The sequence below is a fragment of the Vanacampus margaritifer genome, chromosome 4, assembly GCF_051991255.1.
Source record: "Vanacampus margaritifer isolate UIUO_Vmar chromosome 4, RoL_Vmar_1.0, whole genome shotgun sequence".
NCBI lineage: Eukaryota > Metazoa > Chordata > Actinopteri > Syngnathiformes > Syngnathidae > Vanacampus > Vanacampus margaritifer.
In genome coordinates, this window is record NC_135435.1 from 31,681,655 (window position 1) to 31,707,456 (window position 25,802).

The window sequence follows — 25,802 nt, forward strand, 5'->3', positions numbered from 1 at the left end:
TAAAATGTCCAAAATGATGAAATATATAAAATGATTTAGGCATCTCCTTCAACATCCCGACATTACAAATCTAAAGATTGTCATTGTGCACCTCCAATTCGGTATTCATTTAATAATAATAATTTGGGAACAGAATTGGTGCCCCCCTTCTATCTCATGTAAATGTAAAATTATTACCCCTGACCACATTTTAAGCAATTGCTATTTTAAAGATGGACAGCCCAATTTTTTCCACTGTCCCAAAACTGGGAAAAAGAAAAAAACAACTTTTTTTTTTTTATTCCACATTTGGAACACGTTCACAGGGTGCGCCATTTTTTTTTCCAGACAGTAATGTGAATTTATACTGCAGGTGTTACGTGACAAACTATGACGATAAACAAAAAATGTGTACTGTGTTGTGCGGGACAGGGGTGCATGTCTTAAAACCTTGTGTAATGGCTTCTTTAATGAATCTATGCCACTTCCAGATGTGGTGCGTGTCTGCTACCACATCTTAAATGGCAAAAATTAAATGTCACAAATGCTGATTTCTTAGCTACGTACCCCTCCGTCAACATTCTAAAGGTTGAAAATGAAACATAATTTTTATTTTATTTTTTACTTTGATTTACGATTGAATAAATAGAAAAAATAAGTATTTGATAATAATTTGGGAAACTTTTGATGACGTTAGCGTGACGAAACGTGAGAGGGGGTGCGCCACAAACGTGAAGAGGATTAGTGGCTCCTCCAGTGGTGCAAAGTGGTATTACAAAACGGTAAGACTGATTGGCTCTCATTTGATTCAAAGTGAGGTTGTTTTTTTAATTTCTTTTTTTTTTTTAATTCATGGTTCGTTGAGAAGCTAATGAGGGCGACTACACACAAAAAAAAGCATTGTGCCTTTCATTCAAACAAGCTATTGTTTGCTGATCAATCAGAAATAATAAAATGGTCTGCGGGTTATTATTTTTTCATGATTTGAAGCTGGGCTGTGAAGAAGTGAGGAATCCCGCGAGGAACAGGATTAAACACAAGCCCAGTTGTTGAAAACGTTTTTAAATCTCCCTTTAGGGGATGTGTTTTTTCTTTTTCTTTTCATTCATGTATTCTTGGATTCAAGTTTTTTTGTTGGCAGCGCTTCATGTGATATATAGAGTTTGATTTATGTTGTCTTTTAAGTGGTGAATTAAAAAAGAATAAGCAACCACAAAAAGACCTCACAACGCTTTTCATGTTGTTTTCATTTAAAAAGCTGAAAGCCTTATTTATCATATACATAAAAATATATTTATTAAAGAGACATTTTTAACAGGTTACAATTTCAAACAAAGTCAAACAATTTGTCCCGAGATGCATTTCCACTAAACTAGAAAGTCGAGAAAACTGAAATAGTTACCAGCATTAAATTGTACACAAGCTTTTTGTAGCATTACGAGTGTAAAAAGTGGAATTTGGATCAAATTTTAATTAAATAATTTCTGTGTTACTCTTTTATTTTCCAGAAAATGTTGACCAAAATTTGCAAAATTTTATTTGGGTTAAATTACAGTACGAATCTGTGTGCAATGTGCAAACATTTTTAATGGTGACAGAAGAAATAATATACCCTGAAAATCCATATACTGTATATATATATATATATATATATATATATATATATATATATATATATATATATATATATATATATATAGCACAAGGACACACAGTTGAATTAATTTGAATTATTTTGCAGCATTGTTACACTGAAAGTGTCTTGACCGCTCGCTGTCGTTCATTTTGTGTCATTTTTTTGGGTGTTGATCAGGGGCAGACAAAACAAATTTTACTTCTTTCGATCCCCTTTTTTTACTTGTGAAATAAAAATTTGAATTTGAAAACTGGGGCCAGATTGAAAGTTCTAGATCAATAGATCTATCCATCCAGCCATCCAGCCATCAAGTTTTGTGTGACACTAAACAGAAACTTTCAAAGCATTTTTTTTCTTGAACATTGGGTAAAAATTGTTCCCAAATAAATATGTGACATATTTTCAGATGAGACATATAGTTCGTGTTAGTGTGGCTTAGAAATCTTTCCTGGAAATGGCTTACTGTTTTTGACAATGCAATGTCAACGGTTGAATAAAAATGCATTTTTTTTCCTGATTTTGGGGGTACGAGAAATCTGCCCGACACCAACGATATGCATATTTGTTAACTCTGAATCGTACAAGCACAGGGACATTCGAGAGGTATTGCTCTATGTCCTATAACAAAAATGAACATTTTAAGACGTTTTTTTTCCTAACGTACCTAATGAAGCGGCCGTTGAGCATATGTTGCTGCAAATAAGCAGAAAGCCTGCGGGGAGTACAACTGAGATCACCAAGATTAGCGCTGGCGTATCTTATGCAGATGATGCCGCGTACAGACGTGAACAAGCCGGCTGCCTTTGAACTGCACAGTCAAATATTCACGCCATAAATCAATAATAAGACTGGCAGATTGCTGGCGCGTAAGAGGAAGTCTATTAAGCCCGTAGATTGTCGGAGGTGTGACCCTTAGTTGGCGTGCGCACTCGAGTAATCTGCATGCCGTCTATTTCCATTTCAACTTTGACCCCTCCGCCGCGCTTCTTCCCCTCTGCCGTCTCGGTCTTCTAAGGCGGCAACTTCAGTATTCCGACTGCGCCAGCTGCCGATTGTCAATTAAAATGAGAGAACGTTCCGGCAGCCGCCTGCACTCGGGTGCACTTTCCCACCCGGACACCTTCATTACAACATTGCCACTTCCTCATTATCCCCACCAGAATAGTCCATTGTATGGCATCCATTCAAGAGTTATGGAATGGAAATGTTATGGAAGCGAGACTCAGAAATGGCAAAAATCACAACAGTTGTTTGCTAAAATACAATCGGGTCAAAGATTAATCAATGTTGGTTTATGCTTTTATTTGTTTTTATGCCCACAGAAATGGCTTCTATGGCTTCGGTCAAAGAGGTCTCACTATGTGGCAAAACAATCATAGGACTTCTCCCAGCCAATCAGCAAATACAGGTAATAGCGCAGTGGTGGTCGTGGCTATTGCATCCAAAGGCGAAAGGTCCAGGCGACATAACAGCAAGGGAGCGCATACTTAGACCAAAAATAATGATGTTTACATGCAGAGTGATACTAAATGAATCTTTACCTGCTCCCGACCTGGACCAAATGAATCAATAATGCTGGTGGGCTGATTTAAAAATAAAAGAATTCAATAAATACTCGGGAGTGCATACACAGACCAAATGAGTAGTAATAGAGTGAAATGAAATAAATACATAGTATATATGGACCACATGACTCGAAGTTTAGATGCTTGATCAAAGTACCTTGTACTGGATGTAGAACTGTTGACCAAAAACGTCAATAACGGTGAGAAAGTGAGCTAAAATAACTACATAGAGGGGCCAAATGACTTAGACCCCGTTGCAAACTTAGACCTATTGGATTTGTGTCGCAAACAAGGACCGGCTACTGACATAGATCAGGGATGTGATTTGACCAAAGTGAAATTATCTGAAAATTTAGCCGGGGGTCTGGGGGCCGCTGGCACCCAGCTAGGTCCAGGGCAGTGCCTTGGTGGGGGGACAAGGGGGGCTTTGCCCCCCGGAGCTCATGGGTTTTCCATGTTTTTAAGTACTTTCAATGCGCTCACATGACAAAGAAATAGACAAAACAACAGCATAAATTTTCAATGTCTATTGAACTATCCCATATAAAATGGCAGTTTTAGTCAACTCAAAATCAGTCACATTAAAAAACATTGGACTGCCTTTGCTTTTAAAAACTATCACTGAGAATATCATCATATCTAACTAATGTGATTACTAAGTTAACACATAAATAATGTTGAAGAGTTCAAATTTCATGAACAAATAATTATATCATGACCAAATGAAAAGTAACTCATATTAGAGCATACCACAAATGTCTTTGTTATAGCAGAAGATGTTATCTGTCGGAGTCATGTGCATACAAAATGAAATACAAAAAAAAAAAAAAATCTGATTTTTTTTTTTCGGGGGGGGGGATAAAAAAAGCGGAATTCCGCGAATTAGCGGAAAAATCACATCCCTGATAGATACAATGCCTCAATAATGACCATACACTGAGTTAAAACAACGAGGGAGTGCATACACCAAACCAAAATGCTCAGGTTTATATGCAACCTTGTACAAAATTAATCTGTACTGCTGTCAAACTTGGACCAAAAGGACTTTATAATCATGGTGGACATAGATACAATGACTAGGGAGTGCTTTCACCAAATTGCTCAACTATGGTGGTCGACTGAGATAAAATGACAAGGGAGTTCATACACGGAATTTGAAGTCCTATTCCTATTGCAATCAGAGATCTAGTCGCATTGTAAATCAGATCACATATTGTACACTCACAGCAGATGAGGCGCAGTGTGATAAAAGGCAGGCAGGCACGCACGCACGCACGTACGCACGCAGGCAGGCAGGCAGGCAGGCAGGCACTCAGGTTTAATGAATTGAGACACAAGGCCAGATAAATGTGACTAGTTTGTCAAAAAAAAGCAGCGGGCGGGCGGGTTTGCGGGCGGAGCGGACATGTGACCGGCTGTGGTACATATACATCATATGTTTATATATAGCTGGAGATGCTGTATTATAAGGATGACATTTTCATCCAGCCAAGGAGTCGCTCTGAATGAACTATGTAATAACGTCTAAGAGCTCAAGAAGGGAGCCATACACGCGGCGCCTAAGTGGACGCAAATGGTACACGGAAAAGGTTTTAGGACATTCCAAGAACACAAAGGCACCAAGTCTAATGTCTCCTCTCATCTTCTCAGACATTTGCGTGTCCTTGTTACACACGTGAACACTTGCGTGCACTTCAGGTCTGTATGCACTCCATGGCCACTTCATTAGTGAATTTAGGATTAAAACATTATGTATTGTGAAAGCAAATTTAAAAACAAAAACAAAGGCAATATTCAGGTGGTCGAATGCAACAACATGACATGAAGCGCATACATGGACCGCGTGACTGAAATTTAGATGCAGAGCTGGCTATAGATTTAATGATTCCGTAGGAGTGGTAGAGTGGGATCAAATCATGTTTGATCAACAGCACTGATGCAAGTGGCTGCAATTCCAGTCGCTCACGAGTGTTTCATTTCTATCGAAAATTACTAGGGAGTACATACAATGACCAAATAGAAGTTTAGCGAAAATTAACCTGCACTAGCCTTGGATTGAGGACATTTTCGACTCTCAGATCCTCCCCTCGTGCTGGTGGATTTTCATTTTAGCACATCAGTAAGCTGCAGGGTTGTAATAAAGTAAAGTTGTAATATCACCATCCACCACTAGATGGCATAGTTGCGCATACGCCAGGTCTTACACTGCCCAATAACATGAGTAAGTCGAGGATTTTTTTTTGTGCATTTGGTTTTGCTTGAAACCCTTTTTTTGCTGGGTTAGGATAGTGGATCTTCTACACATGCAATGAGAAAAAATGGTAACCCACCGCCCCGACGCCCCCCCCCCCCCCCACCTCCCCTCCCAGCATTTATGTCGCCCATCCCCGCAATAGACTGTTGTGCTGGTTTTAACTTGGCAGAAGAAGGCACCTCTAAAAAGAGAAAGAAGGTGTCGGAAGGAAAATTCTTGAGCCGATGCTAATAAGGGGAAAGGCGAGGGGGAGGAAGAGGAGAGAGAATAACAATACATTAGCCTGAGGGAAGCCGGGAAAAGAAGCAGGGCAAAGCCGTGCGGGTGTGTTGCATAAAGGCGAGATCAGACGCGGGTCAACCGTCAGGCCAAACAGCAGCTCAGGGCCAAAGATTAAATAATGGAAAAGCATAAAAAATAAAATAAAAAGGAGACAAGATGACAGCGTGACAACAAGCTTCCTCCGCTCACGCTTGGATTTGAACACAATGGCGCCGTGCAGGGCATAAAAGTCCACTCAAGTCGAGTCACTTGATCTAAGTATGCACTCCGCCGTCCTTTCATCTCAGTCTGCTGCCTTTATCGAGTCATTTAGTGCAAGTCGACTGCCAGTTCGGGTTGGTTTGCTCCAATTCTGCATGCCAACTTCGGGTCACTCAAGTCATTTGTGCACTCCACACTTATTTTATTCAAGGCGACCACCATTATGGGGTCTTTTGGTGTAAGCTACAGTTAGTAAATAAAATTGGTCAAAGCCTACGCATAATCTTGCGTTATTTGGCTTATGTATGTGCTTCCTACTAGGCATTAGTGCTGTCACGATACCAACATTTTGACTTTGATACTATACCTGCATCAAATATCTCGATACCGGTACTGAAACGGTATCTCGACAAAACTCTAAAACATCAGCAAAAGCAGCAACATTTAAAATTACAAAAGAACTTCTAATTATTTTGTATTTATTATTAATTCAAAATATTGGGATGGATACATGTTAATTTATGTACGTACTGTATATATTTATGTTTATACTGTATGTGCTTTCACATTGCATGCCATATTGTTGAAGTCGTGTATTTGACTGCATTTGATGTCATCCGTTTTAAATATTGGCAATACAGTGACACTCCAATGACTCAATGTAACGTTGCTTGAGTGTCTCTGCTTTTTCTCCATTCCGCTCCCAATTAGTCCAATGCCTAATCAAATACTACAAACTGGGAACAAAATAATTCCCGCTCCACTTATTTTTAAGGGAAGTGTCTAAAACCTGTGTCTGTTGCTCTGTCAGTCGTCTACTAACTACTGTGTGTGTGCCTGTTCTTGAACGCACCTCGAGTCCACTGCAGGAATGATTGCTGCTTTTTCCTCTGCTTCGCCGCGAAAAAACATTTGCTCCTACAAAACGTTTCTAAAACTGAAAATTGAAAACCACGCGTGTGTTTATTGAAAACATGCGTAGGCAATGCCAATGCTGTCGCGTGGCTTCCACTCTGCTCGCGCGCTCCCGTGCAGCCTTAATTAGCGCACCATACTTCTCAACGAGGAGTGGACGGCCAGCGAGCGCTCCAGTGCGTGAAGCCATCTTCCTGCGCCCTCTCGCACACACGCTGAAAGAGGCGTGGCGCTTACTTAAGGCGTTTTCTGCATAACGGTAGACAGGCGCCCGTGCGTGTATGTGTACCTGCCTTTAAAAAAAAAAGAGTTGGCGGGCTGTCTCGTATTTATTTTTTTAAGTTCCGGTACTAAGAAAAAATGATACCGACGCCAAAACATCAAGGTATGGTACTGGTACCGGTATCCCGTGCAACACTACTTGGCATTTTACACAATTATGGAGAAAAGCGTGCTGGTTCATTTGGTCTAAGTTGTGTTACACAACAAGGCCGAACCCACTGGAATGGACCTTAGTGGAAAAAAAATGACGTCTGCTGATGCGCTGCAACAGAAAACCTGGATTGTGTTTTGAGGTTTCATGTAAAGTATAATATTGTGTCGCATTACTTTTATTAAACCATAAAAACATGGCGCGATGGTCAAGCAAGAAGCTCGTTGACACAAAGTGAGGAAGTGAATTCAATAGATTGCACGCTTCACTATTTTATCCGCAGTTACATTTCAAACTATGAATATTTGTTACATTGATGTAAAACAATTTACTGTACTCCATGTAGTGTATTTGTATGCTTTGGATCTTGCTATGTTAAAACCCTGAAATATTTTTTGTGTGCATGAAAGTTCATGCGCATTTTTGATTATTTTAAATTGTCGCAGAAAAGTGGCCACTCGTGTCAACTAGTAGCTGAACCCATGCACAGTTTACTAGGGTTCAGCCAAATTCCTAGCCAATGTACAGTATGTATGCGCTCCCTAGTCATTCTATTGCATCTTCCACCTTTACGGAGACGTTTGGTGGAAGACTATAGCCAGTAGATATCAATTTGGTCTCAGCCTAGGTCATTTAAACCTGAGTCATTTAGTACATGTATGTACTCCCTAACCTTTTTATAGTGTTTTTACATGTCTCTTATACTTATGCAGCACTTTATAAGAATTGCAGCTGAAACAAAAGAACATGAAACAAGAGAACATAACAAGAAATGACGTAGAAGTGTAGGCAAGCAAGGAAGTTAAAGGTGGGGCGAAAACCAATAGCAGAATCTTAAATTGCATCCTAAAATGAACAGTGGAGGGAGACCATAATAGGAATTTGTTCCAATTAAGACAAGAGAAGCAGTACGCAGATGTTTGAATGAGGACTGGCTGGCTCCAAAAAGGCTGTTAATATTCCAATATGGAGGCACTTGCTCACGTAGGCCTTTATAGCCAGTACAGTTTCTAAATTCACATGTGAAATTCAGACATTCGATCCAAGTATGCACTCCCTAAGCACAATGTAGCACCCAGAGTAGAAAAGATTTTTTATTGGCAGCTTCCGACAGAGCCGGTTTATTTATGGCTTGTAATAGGAGAGCGTGATCATCATATTGACCGAGCCGTTGCCATCCTAATGGCTCCCTTAAATCTGCCAGAAACGCACTGTATTTTTTGGGCTGACTTACCGGCAAATTAACACTTGGGGGTGTGGGTGGGGTGGGGTGGGGGTCACTTGAAGCATGGCGTGTGTTTACGTGTGTGTGCGAGGCAATCGAGGGCTTTCCATCACCATCAGCGGGAAACGAGTTAGAACGACGAGCGAGGGCGGAGTCCGATGTGCTCCGCGTTCGTTACCAGAATGATAAAAAGCATTTTAAAGAGCAAATAGTGAGCTCATTGAGACCTTAGTGGACCGTGTGATGGGCCATGGGTGTCACCTTGCCTCATACGCCACCGCCGCTCAGTGTCTGCGCGCGCACATGTGTGTGTGTGTGTGTGTGTGTGTGTGTGAGACAATGATCTGGCAGTCATTTAAAGGCATAACAAAGAGTAAAAGGTTCGAGTCACAACAAACAAACACTGCAAATGTGCTGCCTGTTGCCCAGAATGTTAATTATGTTTCCCTCAGAGGGCTCATTAAATCAATCTAGCCTCCTTTGGACACAATATTAGGTACACCGTCACTATAAAATGCCATTCAAAAGCACAACTTAACTAAATGAGGCACGGAAATAAAACATACTGAAGTTATTTTGATGAAACATAATGTAATACAGGGATGTGATTTGACCAAAGTGAAATTATCTGAAAATTTAGCCGGGGGTCTGGGGGCCGCATATCAACATATTGAAACCTGAAAAGTGCAAACATGATCATTATTACGTTATAATATTTTCGAAAAAAAAGGGGAAAACTGTCAAATTAATTTGAAAAGTTTACCACCTACCTCAAAATTCACGACTCTATCAGCAACTGGTACAGGTTGTTGGGGTGGATCGCGTCTCTCTATTACCGCTTCCGATTGTGATGTCAATAAGGGATGGAGGCCGTAAAGTTTTGGAGTTTTCGTTTGGGCACCGAAACTTCCAGCGATGGAATAATTTGTTGTTCTTGACTGGAGTTCTTTCACGTGTTTTTTGCTCTTTGCGTGACTTTCAAGAGCTTTGAAACCTCTCCCACCCTAGTCAATGGTATCATGGCACCAAATGCAAAGCGCTTTCCCGGCACGATCGATCTTCCGAATAAAGTCACTGAACAAATTCGTCACAGTCGTCTTTCCAACATTTGTAGATATATCCTTCTCTAACATCCCATCGAAACTTGTTTTTTACGATCTTGTCAATTTCCTTAACTCGCGGAGCATCTTTGCGTTCGATCACGGACATCTTTCTTTAAACACCCGGCAAAAACGTGTGAGAAATGAACAATGGCATACTCCTATGCCTTTATAACAAGCGCGTTTATTGGTCAACACGGAGACTTCAGCCAATCGCAAGATCCGTTTCATTTCAGTTACGGAAACACTAAAATGGAATGCTGTAGAGACGAAATCGGAAATTTTACATTTTTATTTTTGGAGATAAAAAAAGGGAAATTCCGCGAATTAGCGGAAAAATCACATCCCTGGTAATAACATGAGAATTCTGTTATCATTTCAACACATACTGTCTGTTTAAATGAGTGACGTCGATATGAGACACACTTACTGTACCTGTGATCTATTTTCTCCAATAAAGCCTGTCGATCAAGATTTATTTAGTTTCAGTACTGCATGCATATGAACATGGCTCTTTTAGTCACTGTATGCACTCCCTAGTCATTTTTATCTCAGACTACAACCATACTTGTATCTTAAATGTCCCAGCTTCCAGCCATGTCGGTTATTTTACTGAAAATAAGCATCTAAACGTGGATCATTTGGTCCATGTATGCACTCCCTGGTCAATTTATCTCAGTCTACCACCATAATTGGGTCTTTTCGTCCAAGGCTACAGCCAGTGTTGGTTAATTTGCTGTAAATGTGCATTTAGAAGTGGATCATTTTGTCTGTGTATGAGCTCCCTCTACATCTTATCCAAGTCTGCCACCAAAATCAAGTTGTATTGATCCAAACTACAGACATGTTAATGTTAATACGATCTAAATATGCATTTAACCTTTTCAGTTTTGGTCCATGTTTGCACTCCCTCAACATCTTATCCAAGTATGCCACTATTATCAAGTCTATTGGTCCTAACTACAGATGAGGATTAATGTGACCTAAATATGCTTTTAAACTTGAGTCCTTTAGTCAATGTATGCACTTCCTAGTCATTTTTATCTCAGTCCAACACACTAATAGGGTATTTCCTTTCAAATTTACAACCAGTGTCAATTTGCTCTTAAATATACATATAAACCTGGTTCATTTGGTCCATGTATGCACTCCTTCAACATTTTATCTAAGTCTGCCACCATAATCAATTATACGGTATTGTTCCTGACTCCTAGCCACATAGCCTTGTTGATTATTGTGATCTAAAAATCCATTTGATTTCGATAATTAAGTAAATGTATGCACTCCTCATTCAATTTTATCTCAGTCTAATACTGTAATGCGGTCTTTGCATTCAAGTCACCAGGCAGTGTTGGCTAATTTGTTCTTAAATATGTATTTAAACTTGGATCATTTGGTCCATGTATGCACTCCCTCAACATTTTATCTAAGTCTGTCCTCACTTTGAAGTCTAATGGTCCTGATCCACAGCCATGTTGGTTAAGGTGATGTAAATATGCATCTGAACTTGGCGCATGTATTCAATGTACGCACTCCCTCAACACCATTACAAAATCTTTGCGTCCAAGTGTACGGCCAAATTGTTGGTTAAGTTGCTCTAATTAGTTGGTCTGTTGGTTCATGAATGTAAAGTCTGCGTAGCTGTGTAGATGGTGTACATGATGTGAATTCTGAGGCTGGATTCTGATCATTTAATTGTCAAGCCTCGCCAGCCCACCTGCCCTCCCCAAACCTCCCAACAACCCACTTTCCTAACTTCCCGACAGCCCCCCACCATCTCCCCTTCGGAGGGCGCCGCACCGCGACGATAAACCTCAGACGGCGTTTTGTCGTCTTTGTGAGAAAATATGCGAGAAACGGCTCGTCTGGCTGCGCACTCCTGATTATTCCAAAGTCTGTGCGACGTGACCTGTCAGAATTTAAATACGCCCGAGCGCGCTGGCGGAATGAAGGATGGTGGCGCATTCTCAGCGTAAGATGGCCCAAATTCACAACAGCTGGAGTGAAACATTTCCTACCTTTCTGGCTGTCGATGACAAAGTTGCCCTCCTCGTTTCCCGAGGCGATGCGGTACGTGATACCGTCTCCGTCGGGATCCTTGGCCAGAACGGTCGCCACCAATGTGTTTGGCCCGGCGTCCTCCGACACGAATGTCCGGTAGCTGGAAGAGAAAGCACAACAGGAAGGACAATTAACATAAATAGTGTACAATGATGGACTCATTTGCTGGCGTTTATATTCGTCAACTGGAGTCCAAACGTCGATGAAACGATCGATAGGATTCTAAAAAGATGAATTCAATGATGTGGTCAATGGACGTACAGTATGTACTCCCTGGTCATTTGCCACCATTAGCAATTCATTTATTTGTACACTTGTTTTTGTTGAGTTTAGTCTATTTGTCTCTCTCGGCTGACTTCTATTTTGGAGTCGTGTATCGGCAGTACAAAATTACAGTGCACGTCTGCAATTAAACTCTTCTTTTAGTCGGTGCAACAAGCCTCCAGAAAAGTTTTGCAATTTTTTGGGTGTCCGACTATTTACTGCTGTGCTATGTCAACAAGACTGCTGTGAAGAAGGCGGTTTAAAGCAACAAAGCTAGCAGTGGGCTAACATTTACCTGGGAACGTATTTTTTATGTTGCTTGGCGAAAACAAAAACACAGCTTGGAGCCAAGAAGCAGCTGGGAATGCAAAGAGACTCACAGTTGGACGCGGGTTTTATGTATTTATTTGTAAATAAATAAATAAATAAGCAGCTATCTGTTTTACCGCCTACCTCTACCTACGACTGTGAGCCGCAGGTGTTAAACAAAATAAAGACGTATGATGGTAGTGTAAAGAATTCATTTCAGACATGACATAAGTCATACTCCAGATGAACCAGTACGCGGCAGTCGAAAGCCTAAAATCAGCACATAACGTTATGCATATACATTACCAGATGTTTGCAGATAACGGTCGACTGCAGTTTGCGCGCTTTCTAGGGGTGGGGGTGGTTTTTTTTGGGTGGGGGTAGCACGCTCGCCTGCCTTTGCATGCATTTTTCATCAGCTCCCGCCTTAGCCACCAGAGTTTAGCTGGCACGCTCGAAATTCCCTTCAGTTTTGTCTTTGCGTCTCGCTCAACACTTTGAACTGCCGCTTTGAAGCCTCGCCGCATAAACGCGTGAGCCCGCAAGCCCGCAAGCCCGAGAGGACGGCCTATGCGGAGGACGTGTCGGGACATGGCTATAGATTTACGTAGATAGCTACTAGAAATAGAGGGCAGGACTAAGATACGGTCGCCGCTGCCATAACGCAAATGATGAGCTGCGTGACAGGGCCCCGTTTTGTCCCTGTCGGACAAAATAAGTTCAGTGCATGAAAAACTGGCTTTCGCATGGTTTGCATGTCATCGTTGCTCATCGTCGTACACATTTTCTGTTCGTTTGTGCATCAATGCATGAGCCTCAAATGAGCACACTTTAGCTGGCCAGTCCAGGGTCATAACTAGTCGTTTCAATGCCCAAGGCTACCACAGTCAGAACAACACACACACACACGCGCACACACACACACGCCAGTTACTTCCCACCCACCTTTAAGTGTCACAGTGATTAAGTTAGCCTACTAATATTTACTGCCAAATACTTTTTATTATTATTAATTCAAAAGTTAAGAGTGTGAATTTGCGCAAATTCACATAATTACTGGGCTAGGTAAAGTACGAAACATCCTTCTTTCTTCCGATTACTATTTCTTGTTATTCCACCATAGTTTGCATTTCAACTACATTTCTCAACCGATATAAACCATTCCAACTTGGACATGTTCGAAATATTCATGCTTTACGGGACATTATTTTTCTCCCGCCAACTTGTGCCATTTTCACACAATTCAACATTTTTCACCCCCAAAAAACAAACCCCATTCATTTCGAATGAGACAACCAAAAATTCACTCAAGTGCTCATTCAATTAACCTCGGGATCAATTTTCCACACTCCCCCCCATTTCCCACCATCAGCATTTCTTAGGGTAGGCATGTGGTTTAGGGTTAGGACTAAGGTTGGTAAAGTTTCACCCGTGCAAAATCTTTCCCCGTTCCACATAATTCTACATTTTTGACCCTCACATTCCCCATTAATTTCCAATGACACGTTCAACAATTCATTTCCATTCTACATTCAAAATGTTCATCTCATTCACTTCATCTACTAAATGATTTTTAATATTCCCACAATTGCCACATACTGTACCAAGAACTCCACATTTTTCACTGACATATTGCACATTTTCACCAGTATCAACTCACATCGTTCCATATATTTAAAAATAGAGCATTCAATATCATTCCACATCATCCAATGGATGCATTTTCATTAGTACCATTCAAGATCATTCTTTATTCTTCAATATCATTCCAAATCATTCAGTACCATTAGACATAATTCTTTCAACAACAGTCCGCACCATTTCAATATGATTCCACGTTTCTTCATTTTTGCATTCAGGATTTTAGCATTCACACGCAATTTCTACAGAAATTGCTTCATCTAGTTGGTCATTGTTGTTTATTTGGTATTGTTTCAAGATGAATCAAGCCCCAATCAGCCTCAAAGCAAAATGAGAGTGATGCAGTCACCAACTTCTAGTTTGTCATTATCTTCTCATGCCGCTTCATGTTCAACATTGATTATGAATCAGCTACTGGTTTGATGTGTAACATGCCAGAAAATAAGGAAACGTGTTGTAGTCCAACGTCTAAGCAGATGTTTGCACATGTTTTATTTGGATTAAACACAAAAGATAATACTGGTCAACCTTTATTTATTTATTTCACGGGTCAACGCTAGTTTTATGGTTTCGGGGTATTTTGGGCTGCTGAGTGCGAAAATGACATTTGATTCTTTGAAGTCTGTATGATAATAATAATAATAATTGGACCTCCCCATGCATTTCATGTGTCTGCCCTTAAGGTTGAGGTCTGGGGACGGGTCTCCATCTACAGCCGGCATAGATTAATTTGTCATTCCAGCGCGTGTTTCTACCTCTGAAAAAGCACAGCCATTTTGAACAGCGATGGTCAACGTCTTGTAGGTTAATCCGACTTGACAGCGCGACGACCTCACATTCAACATGAATAAACTCTTTCTATTTTTTTTTTTTTTTTTTTAAGCGGACGTGTGTGGGCAGGCGGCCGCTTCAATCGGCTTCGGCTCCACTCGGCCGGCCTGGCGCCTTTTTGGACCCTCCGCACGTCTCTAATTTGTCCTGATCGATGTTGCAATCAAATGAAAAGTACCTCGGACATACACCAGCACACACTAATTACTTTTTAACCCTTTTTTGTACGCCTAACTTTGTTTTCATTGCACGCCCGCCTCAGCCTGTGGACAAGACAAGCCTCCCGCAGGCCCGCGGAAATTAATTACTGAATTTAATTATTGACTTCATTTGCTTTGTGGAATTGGAGGCCAGTGGTTAGCGAGCAACGACTGGCCACCAATTCTAAAGGGAGTGGCGTGTTTGGTGCGGGTCGCTGATTGCACCATTCACGTGCACTACCTCCCCCTTGTGAGCTGTTATCAATCAACAGGCGGCTGGCGTTGAATTCTTGACTGTATGTTGAATCGTGTGACTTTAAGTCACTTGTGGAGAATAAGCCTCACTTGTTTGCGCCACATGAGCCTCCATCACTTGAGCAGAAACGCATTGCATCACTTCCGCCTATCAATTAAAAATCAGTGGGTAGTCTGTCGTTTTCGGAAATAATCCCAGTTGCAGGAATTTGTCACATGAAATTTCTCATTTCCTCTTAAAATAACAGCCTAATGCTACATTCGGCCCAACAGCAAAGGAGACGTTAGTAGTCAATGAACATTAGGCGGGCGGGCGGGCGCGATTGCATGCCGGACGGCGCCTTTGGCACGTTTCCGGCGAGCATTTTGCTACTTCGCCCACTTTGACGGCGTTGGCTGAAATGAACTTTTGGCGCAATCAGTGTCGAGATAGTCCCCGTCACCAAATACGCAGCAGACAAAACACGGGAAGCGGTTGCAATGCAGTACGCCCATATTGTGTGCAGAACGTGTAGCAGAGCAATGGAGGTTAGCTTGTTCGGCGCGGTTTGCAGGCACCCGGAGTGCTACGACACGGTAAGCTGCGTGTACAGGGGCAGGGCCAAAAAGGAGATTGCTTGGAGGAAGATAAGCCTGGAAGTTGGCTTACCTGGTAAGACTGCTTGTTTAACTGTCGAAGTGTGAAGCAAGCTAGCAATGCTAGAATAAAGTTAGCATCAACCGAAGCGGAAATCCCGCCTCTTCTTCCATTGCGGTGCGGCGCCAAACAAGCGTGTTGTTGCGATATTTTCGGTTCGGTCTGAACGTAGCATAAGTCTTATTTTGACAAATATTCTTGTATTGCCTTAAACATCTCGTCACAGGATGCTGGCCACCTTTCCTAAAATCAGCGACAGCCTTTGTTAAATAGATCTTTAATTTCTACCCCTGATATGAAATAAAGAAAACACATTTGCGATCAACAGGATTTGGGGTTTGTTTGAGAATGTCTTGAAATTTCCCCCTCAGTGAAAGAGAGTTGACAATTATTGATGTCTCTTTTGGTGATCTTAAGACATAGTGCTCATCTTGGAAGTAAATTGGGTTTGTACTTTTGTGTATCACGATTATCCCTAAAAGGTTGGAAGATTATCAAAGCACATTTCTTAGTGGTTGGGAGCTGAAAAGTATTAATTTTGCCATTGATATGATTAAGGTACACGGATAATAATGGGGTCTTGCTTGACATTTGATCCATAAAAATTGGAAGTTTTGCACACATCTCTTAGTAGTTGAGAGCTGACAACTTTTGATTCCACCTTACAACATAAACACATTGCTCAGATTGCAGCAAATATCCTTTGAAATATATATAAATATATATGTAAATAATTCCTAAAGGTTTGACAAAGTCAAGGTAACTTCGAGCACATTTTATACACAAGACAACTCAATGTCCTTCTCACAAGCAAAAGCACAACACCTGAAAATATTTCCAAACCGAACAGCTGAAGACATTCACAAAGGTATGGAGGGAGGGGGGGGGGGGGGGCATAATTGTTAACTGGCATTTAACAGTATTTACAATTAGGGTTGACTTCACTTTGAGTGGCGTGTGCAGCATAACAGCTAAATGCTGCTTCACTATGCTTGCTTTGAAACTCGGATTCCATGAATTGTTCCCAGTCTGCAGACCTCGGAGCCCTATTGGGTTTATATTCAATAAGCATTTCCTTATTGTGTTCAGGATCCAAACGCTTCAGTGATTTTTAGACCAGTAGCAGAATTGTAAAATCTATTCCGCAGCTGACAAAGACTCAACAGTTAGTTGTCACTGGAGAGCTGATGCTTATCTAATTTACTTTTAATCTTAGGCACATTTGTTCATTTTGTGGCGGATATAATTTGAAATCAAAATTGAGGACAGCTTGAAATTTCTAATATGAGACATGTTAAATGCAGGACGAGAGCATAAAACATTTTTCTTTGACTTGACATTGCTCGCAGTGAGGCGCTTATTGTTTGAAGTCAATTTCAGTCATTCCAAAACCATTTGACAACGGCTTGGAATTTCTCAGGAAATATCCATTTCGACACTCGTATAAGACAAAGTGTTCGGTGGAGTCTCTACGGGTGACAGGGATGTGATTTGACCAAAGTGAAATTATCTGAAAATTTAGCCGGGGGTCTGGGGACCGCTGGCACCCAGCTAGGTCCAGGCATATAAAATGGCAGTTTAAGTCAACTCAAAATCAGTCACATTCAAAAACATTGGACTGCCTTTGCTTTTAAAAACTATCACTGAGAATATCATCATATCTAACTAATGTGATTACTAAGTTAACACATAAATAACGTTGAAGAGTTCAAATTTCATGAACAAATAATTGTATCATGACCAAATGAAAAGTAACTCATATTAGAGCATACCACAAATGTCTTTGTTATAGCAGAAGATGTTATCTGTCGGAGTCATGTGCATACACAATCAACTACTAAAAAAATAAATAAAAAAAAAATTTTTGGGGGGGGGGATAAAAAAAGCGGAATTCCGCGAATTAGCGGAAAAATCACATCCCTGAGGTGACATTTAGGAACTCAACAAAAAGTCAAAGCTCGACCTTGTGGACTGAATTACCGCAATCTTTTCTCTGGTTTCTTCATTTTGTCTCATTTTCTTTTCATACCAAATATACAGAAAAGAATGTTGTTGTGGAGGGGGAGCGGTTGCCGTGGCAACAGCAGTAAATTGTCGGCCGATGCAGCGGTGGTCGGCCGATTGGAGTGACGGCTCATAGAGGCACCGCCGGCGACCTGTCATTCGGCGGGAGGCAAAGACAGACGCATGCTGACGAATTTCAACTCTTTGCTGTCACTGACGCAAGGCTGGAAAAAAACAACAACGGCATAACCTTAACAAAGGTCCATAACGACGCCTTGCTGGTAACACTCGTCATGCAGAAGGTATTTTATTGCTTTTGTTATTGCTTTTCGGTCTCTCTTTTCTCGCTGTCTGTCAACTCTACAAAGCGAGAAAGTGCCGGCAGGATGTTGGCAACTTGGTCTCGCTTTTCTTTATTTGACTATTTTCAAATTAAATACTAGCGGGTGTTTTTGCTGTTGCTGGACTTATATATCTATAAAATGATTGGCTTTAGTTTAGTTTTTATTATTTTTAGTATTATAAAATCCACAAAAATTCAGAGTTCAGACCATGAATTTGTGTGAGATTTGCACCAATTTTAGACTTGGCCTGGATAATTTTGTCCACATTTTGCTTCATTTGGCACAAAAAAAGAAATGACCTGACAACAAAATCAACGATATACAAAGTGAAATGCTACAAAGTTGTACAATTCTTAATTCGGCAGAGTATTTTGTGAAGATTACCTGTCACTGCAGCCACACAAAACGTTGGCGTTTGGACCATGATGTCGCATGAGATTTGCACAACATTTCAAGTATTACTAAATTTAAAAAGAAAAATTGATTAAAAGATTATGCGCAGAAGTGATTATGCCTCCGCTGAATTTGATGTAATTCTCCATCAAATTTAGCAGAAGCATAGATCATCTTGTTCATATTTTCCTTCATTTAGCAGTGATCAAAAATGTCGTTATTTCAAAAAGAATTCAAAGTCAAACACAACCAAGTTTGAAATGTGCATAAAACTTTGTGAAAATGACCTGTCAGTGCAGTCTCCCCAAACATTAGCGTTTGGACCATAATGTTGACAAGAGCGGCAGCAAATTTCAAGTCAGGTTTTCTTCCATTCTCCTACAACTGTTTAACTGTCCTTCTTCTGTACTTTTTAAATAAATCCTGAAAGCTCATACATGATATTAATTGACAAAGACTAAGACAAAGGTTAAAAAAAAAGCCTTTTTTTCGTTAATGGAAATCCTTTGAAATTGTACTTTTGGAAAATGTGTTAGTTTAACAACCTTGGTTCACTCACAAACGACATGCAGGTTTCTTTCTTCTTTTCTTTTTTGACGCTTCTCTCACGCTATACGAGTCCCCTCGCCAAGCAAGTAGCAGCAAGTGTCATTGCTAGTGTTGTCTTTTGTTGCTTTCGGTTATCGCGCTTCTCTCTGTCTTTTCCCACTCAAACTTTATGCTAGCAGGTGCTATTGATAATGCCGTCTTTCCTTCTTTTTTTTTTTTTTTTTATTGCTTTTTGTCATCCCTCTTCTCTGTGCCTGTCCTCTGTGAAGCTAAATACCAGCAGGTGTTAATGCTATTGTTGTCGTATACGGAATGTGTGTGCGTGTGCATTATATTGAATTGTCCAGTGCCGTTATCTATTTAATTCCAGCAGCTGCAGGGGCAGGTTGAATTCTACACAGGGAGAAAGGGGACTCATTATTCTGCTGACATTAAAATCAATAGAACTACAAAAAATCTAGACACACACACACACACACACACACACACACACAGACCCGGACAGGCACGTGCACACGCTACAGAAACAATGCAAGCACGCATACGAATCAGATGCATGACGCATGAATGCACTTTACAACTACATCGATGGCTCCAGTCCATCACTCCGCTTTTGCGGAATCTTCTCTGAGAATGACGACGCACACACGCAGACACGCCGAGGCCTCCTGAGGTTGCTGGTGGGCAAGGATGATTGACCCCAGCTCACTTCCTTCTGGCTGGCTGTCTGCCAGAAAATCAGCCAATTAAAAACATGACGGCGCCGCAGCGGCTCCGGAGGCGGTTGTGAGGTTAGGAGAGGGGCATTGTGGGTAATGGCAGCTGCACACAGATCCCAACCGGGATGCAGCTGCGAGGCGCTGACCTGACAGAGGAGCCGGCGCCTCTCACGCTCGCCGTCGGTCACACGATGCCGCTCGCTCGTCATCAGTTAGCGTTGCTCATGTGCCAGCAAATGTTTGACTGAGCAAGATTGCATGATTGCTTAACCCAAGTCGTGACTCCACTTTCAAGGATTGTCTTTTGGGCCAATCGGGAAAAGCAAAGCAATGCAGGCACGCATTTATGAAACTTACAATTGCCAAAGTGCTGAATGGACAAACATAGCAGATCAAATCAATCTTAAAAGGTTTGCTCTTAGCTGAGATCTGGTAAGAACTAAAGAACTGTCTTATTTTGACTGCTAAAGTGCTAAATAGAATCAAGGACAGAAGAAGACAAAGAGCCAAAGGTAAGCCTTTCACAAAGTTCTGAAGCAACAAGAATTTCCAATGTAGGATCAACTTAACCAAGGCTATGAATTGACGATTCTCACTGAAGCGCTGAATAGAATCCACGATAGACATAACTGATTTAAAATAAATGAAAACAAAAAAAACTACGGTAAAACCAAAAATCAGCAAAATTCGAAACATAACAGTAAGTGTCAAATGTTTTCATAATAAGAAAGTAATTAGGGATTGACAAAATATCTACCAAAACCAATGTGACGTAAATAAAGACTCCTAAAGTTATGAATCGAATCCAGGACAGACGAAGCAGATCCTGTCAGTTTTGCTGACTAAATTAAATTTAACTAGAGCTGTCAAATGATAAAAAATTTTTTATCAGATTAATCACATCTTAGAAGTTTGATTGATCACAATTAATCGCTTAATTAAAAAGGCTTTTTATCAACATTGTTTGTCGGCCAAATTTAAAGAGCACCTGTTATTTGTTAATTCTTTCAACATTTAATGTTATGAGGACGTCTTTAACATTTTTTGATCCACTGCACTCTCTCATCCTCTTTTTCTACTCATCCTCTTTTTCTACTCAGTTAATGACCCCAATATTTTGACATGAAAAAATATTCTGAATGTGATATGCAAACAATTCTTAAATGCTTTACTTTCAAGTTGCAATATGGAACTTTTTTTCCCCCAAAATAATTTTACAATAAGCTTTTTATTTGGCCATTTTTGACTGAAATGCCTTCTAATTAGTAGATTAACACCTTAGCTGTTCACAATGGGTACTCCTGCAAGCCTCTGGCCAATAGTTTTCAGACTGGATTCGAATTTCCCGCGCCCTGTCTGCGAATGTGACGTAATGTGCGTGCTGTGTATGTGAAGAGCAGTACGTGCAGTTTCATTTTTCATCAGCAGGGGGCAGTAGCGATTCGAAATATTCTACGTTCAGTAGCTTTAATGCATGTAATTATGTTTATTGCTCAAACACAACCTGTTCTACCTTTAATGAAGCCATCCGCTGTCAGCTAAAGGATCATCTGTGGTCAAAATGAATAGTGTGATTAATCTGCGTTGATACATGATTAATGTGATCATTTTTCGTGATGAATTAATTAATTAGTTAACGCTTTAACTTTGACAGCACTAAATAAAACACAATCTCAAAATGATGGCCTTTAGTAGTTGTGATCTGGTGACACAATCAGAACTAAAAAAATAAATAAATTCCCAAAGTGTCGTATAGACTCCAGGCAGACATGATAAACAAAAAAATGGATCAAATGTTTTCTTTGAAATGAGAAAGAAGCAAGAATTCCCTTGCCCCAATCAAAGCACCCTAGCAATTGACAGATTCTGACTGCCAATGTGCTGAATAGATCACAGGACAGAAAGAAAAAAAAGTAGTCTGAAATGTTGAAATTGAACCAAGATCCGGGAAGTCGCAAGAATTTCCTTTCTTACTCACTTACTGAGAATTGTGACCGATAACGCACTGCTTAGATTGCAGGCATGCAATCGCATCATTCATATGGAAGTTCCATTTTAAAAAATCGAATCAAAGAGCAAAAAACAGTGTTGTGAAATGTTAGCGTTCAGATCCAGCTGAAGCGCCGACCAGAATGCAGGACAAACACGAGCAATGCAATTTTACTCACACGTGCTGCGAGAACTCGGGCGGCTCATCGTTGACGTTGGCCATGCGCACCCTCACGGTGGCCGTGCCGGTGCGCGCCACCTCCCCCTTGTCCACCGCCATCACCACAAACTCGTACAGGTGGTTGGGCCTCTCGTAGTCCAGCGGCCCGGCCGGGAAGATGGTGCCGTGCGGCGACACGGTGAAGTCGGGACTCAGCGTGTAGTACGTCAGCTCCGCGTTCTTCTCAGAGTCGCAATCGCTGGCAGAAACTGCGCAAAAAAGATGCTAAATCACGTTTCGTTTGAAATGTTGCTTTTATTGGCTGTGTTTAAATCATTTTCATGGATTTTAACATAAAATGATTGCCTGCCTTATTTGTTTGCCACTAACACATGCTAAGCTAACTGTGAAGACAACCAAGATTAGCTTCATATTTGACGGTAGCGAGGAGGTTCCTTATTGGTGTATAGCAAACAAAAAGGTGTTAGCATAAGCGCTAATTGAGCGAGTGAGCGAGCGCGTTGGCATCGGCCACATTGGGAATCCATGCGGGCCGAGTGGCAAAGTGATTGCCTTGCGGAAAGGCCGCACGCCACCAGGGACATGAACAAGCATATTTTCCGCTAACGAGAACTTTTCTCCTCGTCGCCGTCAAACTCTCCATTCTCCAATTTATCTTACTTTGCATTTGGCCGCAGCCAAACATGAATAAACACGACGCGACTTCCACTGCTTTATTGCCGTGGAGGCTTCTGGAAAACCCAAATAAAAAAATGCTTCTAATGGAGCGTCCTAGTAAATGATCACAGATTTTTATTAAAGGCGGCTTTATGAAGTGACATTCTCTTTTTTGATTTGTTTGATTCCGTAATTGCGTTGCTGCAACGCAAGATTCCGCCGGGGACGCAAATCAAGTGACACCTTTTATGCGCTTCGGAGTAATCATTTTGCTTTTGCTTTTTTTCTTTCCCCAAGCAGCCTCATTTAAATAGAAAAACACAACCTGAAGATTTATATGAATAGAAATGCAATAAAATCATCTAAAATGCAATGAAAGCATGTGTCCTTGGGTGTCCCAAAAAGCACGTGTCGTTGATTGTTATTAAATGAAATTCATCCATTCATCACTTCTTCCCCTGCGCACCTAAATTTTGATCAAAATATGAATGTATAAACACTCAATAATTAAAATGTCTTGAAGGCATTTTAATTTTACTACTTTAAATTAAATCAGTGCAGTGAGATTCTCACCAAAAAGTTTTCAACGCTTCTTAAATATTAAACATGTTACAATTAAACATTGAAAAATGTGCAAAGATAAATGAATCAATTTGAATTCAATTGAATTGAATTCAATTCACATTTCAAGTCAATGTGTGTGGTCAGATTCATCGTTCATTTATGTTCATTTATGGAACTTTGGAATCTAGCAAGAAATGCATGATTAAAAAGGATCATATATTTCAAATGTTGTTGTTAAACATTGAAAAATGTAATGACATTAAAATATATGAAATAAATTAAACGTGTGTTTGTCAGATTAGATGTATCCATTCGTCACACTTGTGTAAATTGGACCAACATGTTTATTCAATTATATTTCAAATATTTCAAATGTTATAGTGAAAAAATAAAATTGTCTGGTCAGATTCATCAATCCATCACTAGTTCACATCAGTGGACAAAAAGTGAATTATTAAAATCGGTACATATTTAAAGTCCTATAATTATGTATCAACTTGAACTACTTCATTTAATAAGCAAATTCAAGTGACATGAAATTGAACAGGAAATGGAACCAAAACAAGACATTGATGCCGATGTGTTGTTTTGCTTTTTATTTAGCTGTTTGAGGCATCTTTAGATTGACAATGAAGACCTTGTCTGATATAAAAGTCAAGCTCGTTTCGTTGTGCTTTTCGGGACGTCTCGCAACTTGACAAAAGCCGGAAAAGCAGCAAAATGGATGCCGTAAAGGTCATTTAAAACCTTCAATTTGCTCTTTATTGATTATTGGATTTGACTTGATTAAGTTTGTTGATGAGCTTTTTTCTTACCGAGCGCGACCCTCGATGCTAATCGGCGCAAAAAAAAGTCAATTGTTCATTCATCAACAAGCTCCTGCTGCGCTCATTAGTCAGCATCGTGTGTGTTTCTGTGTGTACGTGTGTTTGTTGTTTGTCGCAAAAGATGTTGCACTGAAGGGGGACGCTACAGGAGGCTCCAATCGCCATGGAAACCACATATTTGCACAGGAAGTCGCTTTTTCTTTGCCAAGACGTGACATGATGGAGGGTTATATTTATTTGTACTCCATTTGAACCACCTCCTTCCTGTGACAACACACACACACACACACACACACACACACACACACACACACACACACACACACACACACACACACACACAGAAAACGGGGAAAATCTCCGGCCTCCTAAGGTTCGCCGGCCGACGTCCTGCTGCGACATCACACATTTACATTTTTCATTTTCTTTTATTAAATCCCGGCATCTTGGGTGAGAATAAACAAGTGCTGAAAAGCATCATTCATATACCTAAGTTTCAGTATTGGTATTTAAATTCATATCGGCAATAGTGGCCCAACATCGATTTTAAGGAAATTGAAAGTTTGCCTATTTCGCACACTACTAGCATAAAGTCTTTATCACTATCAGCAACAGCATTGCATCTTAATCAGTATTAGTATCTGTAACTACCTATATCGGTATCGGTATCGGAATCAATATCCTTATCAGTCATGACAATGGTATTATTATCACTAGTATTGATATTGATAACATTAACATTATTGTTATCCTTTACAGTATTGGTGTAACTATCAATATTCTATATCAAAATATTAGTATCTGTAAATGTATCAGCAGTGATATCAGTATGGATATCGGTTTCAGTATTTGTATCGGTACCAGTATCAGATGAGTATCCAATTGGCAATGCAGGCCCTGTAATTACTTGGTAGGAAATAAATATCAAATCTGTCCATATATCATACCACTAGCAAAAATATCAGTATCACCGGGTCATCCGCCATTGTTGTTGACAGTCACGCGAGAATTGGCGCATACGTCATCAAACGACGACAATGCGTCGTGATCGAGCTGCGACCATGACGTCATCACTGGAGGAGTAATCCTGCATATGATTTGTCCAGACCGACGCGTACGGGGCGCGTTTTGAAATCTTCCCACTCTGGAGCCCGCTTTCAAAAGTGATGGGTTTCAAGCTCCGAAACCGCGCCATCGTGTGGACGAACGGCCTCAACGGTAAGAAACTTGTGAGGATACATTAAAACTGGCTTTCGTGCAGACGGGGCCAGGGTGTTCAGTGTTTTTGTTTTGCGTTCCTTGTCTTTCCCCTTGTCTCGTTATGTCTAACCACACCCACCTGTGGGTGTCTTCCCTTCGCTAGTGTTGGTGTATTTAGTCCGTTGTGTTTGTCCAGTCGGTGCATTGCCTGTGTTATGTGTCACTGCCAAGTCGACCTCGTCACAGTCAAGTCGACCTCGTCACAACCAAGTCGACCTCGTCACTGCCAAGAAGCCATAGCCGCAGCCAAGCCAAGTCACTCCACAGAAAGTCAAGTCAAGGCAAATCAGGTCCTGTCATGTCACACTCTGTTCCAGTCATGGCGACCAGTCTACTCAAGTCCTGTCCAGTCATGGCGACCCGTCCAGTCACATCCCATCAAGTCTTATCTGCTCACCTTTTTCCCTATGGCTAATTAAAGTTGCACGCATTGCACGCGATTCCCGTTTCCCTGCATTTGGGTCCCTCAACCTCAACCACTCACATTCTATCATGACATAGATGTGGAACTCGCCCCCAAAAACAAA

General features: G+C 40.8%; 1 protein-coding gene across 3 annotated transcripts in view; it reads right to left on the reverse strand.

Annotated features, from left to right (window-relative positions):
- The window catches only part of LOC144050810 (neural-cadherin), a 219,107-nt gene that overhangs the window by 117,157 nt on the left and 76,148 nt on the right, over nt 1-25,802 (reverse strand). For all 3 annotated transcript variants that reach the window (XM_077564419.1, XM_077564418.1, XM_077564421.1), the window contains exons 6-7: nt 21,966-22,215; nt 11,609-11,751 (exon numbers count right to left, since the gene is read on the reverse strand). In XM_077564419.1, coding sequence (XP_077420545.1) covers nt 11,609-11,751; nt 21,966-22,215 — 393 coding nt within the window. The remainder of the gene's footprint in view (nt 1-11,608; nt 11,752-21,965; nt 22,216-25,802) is intronic.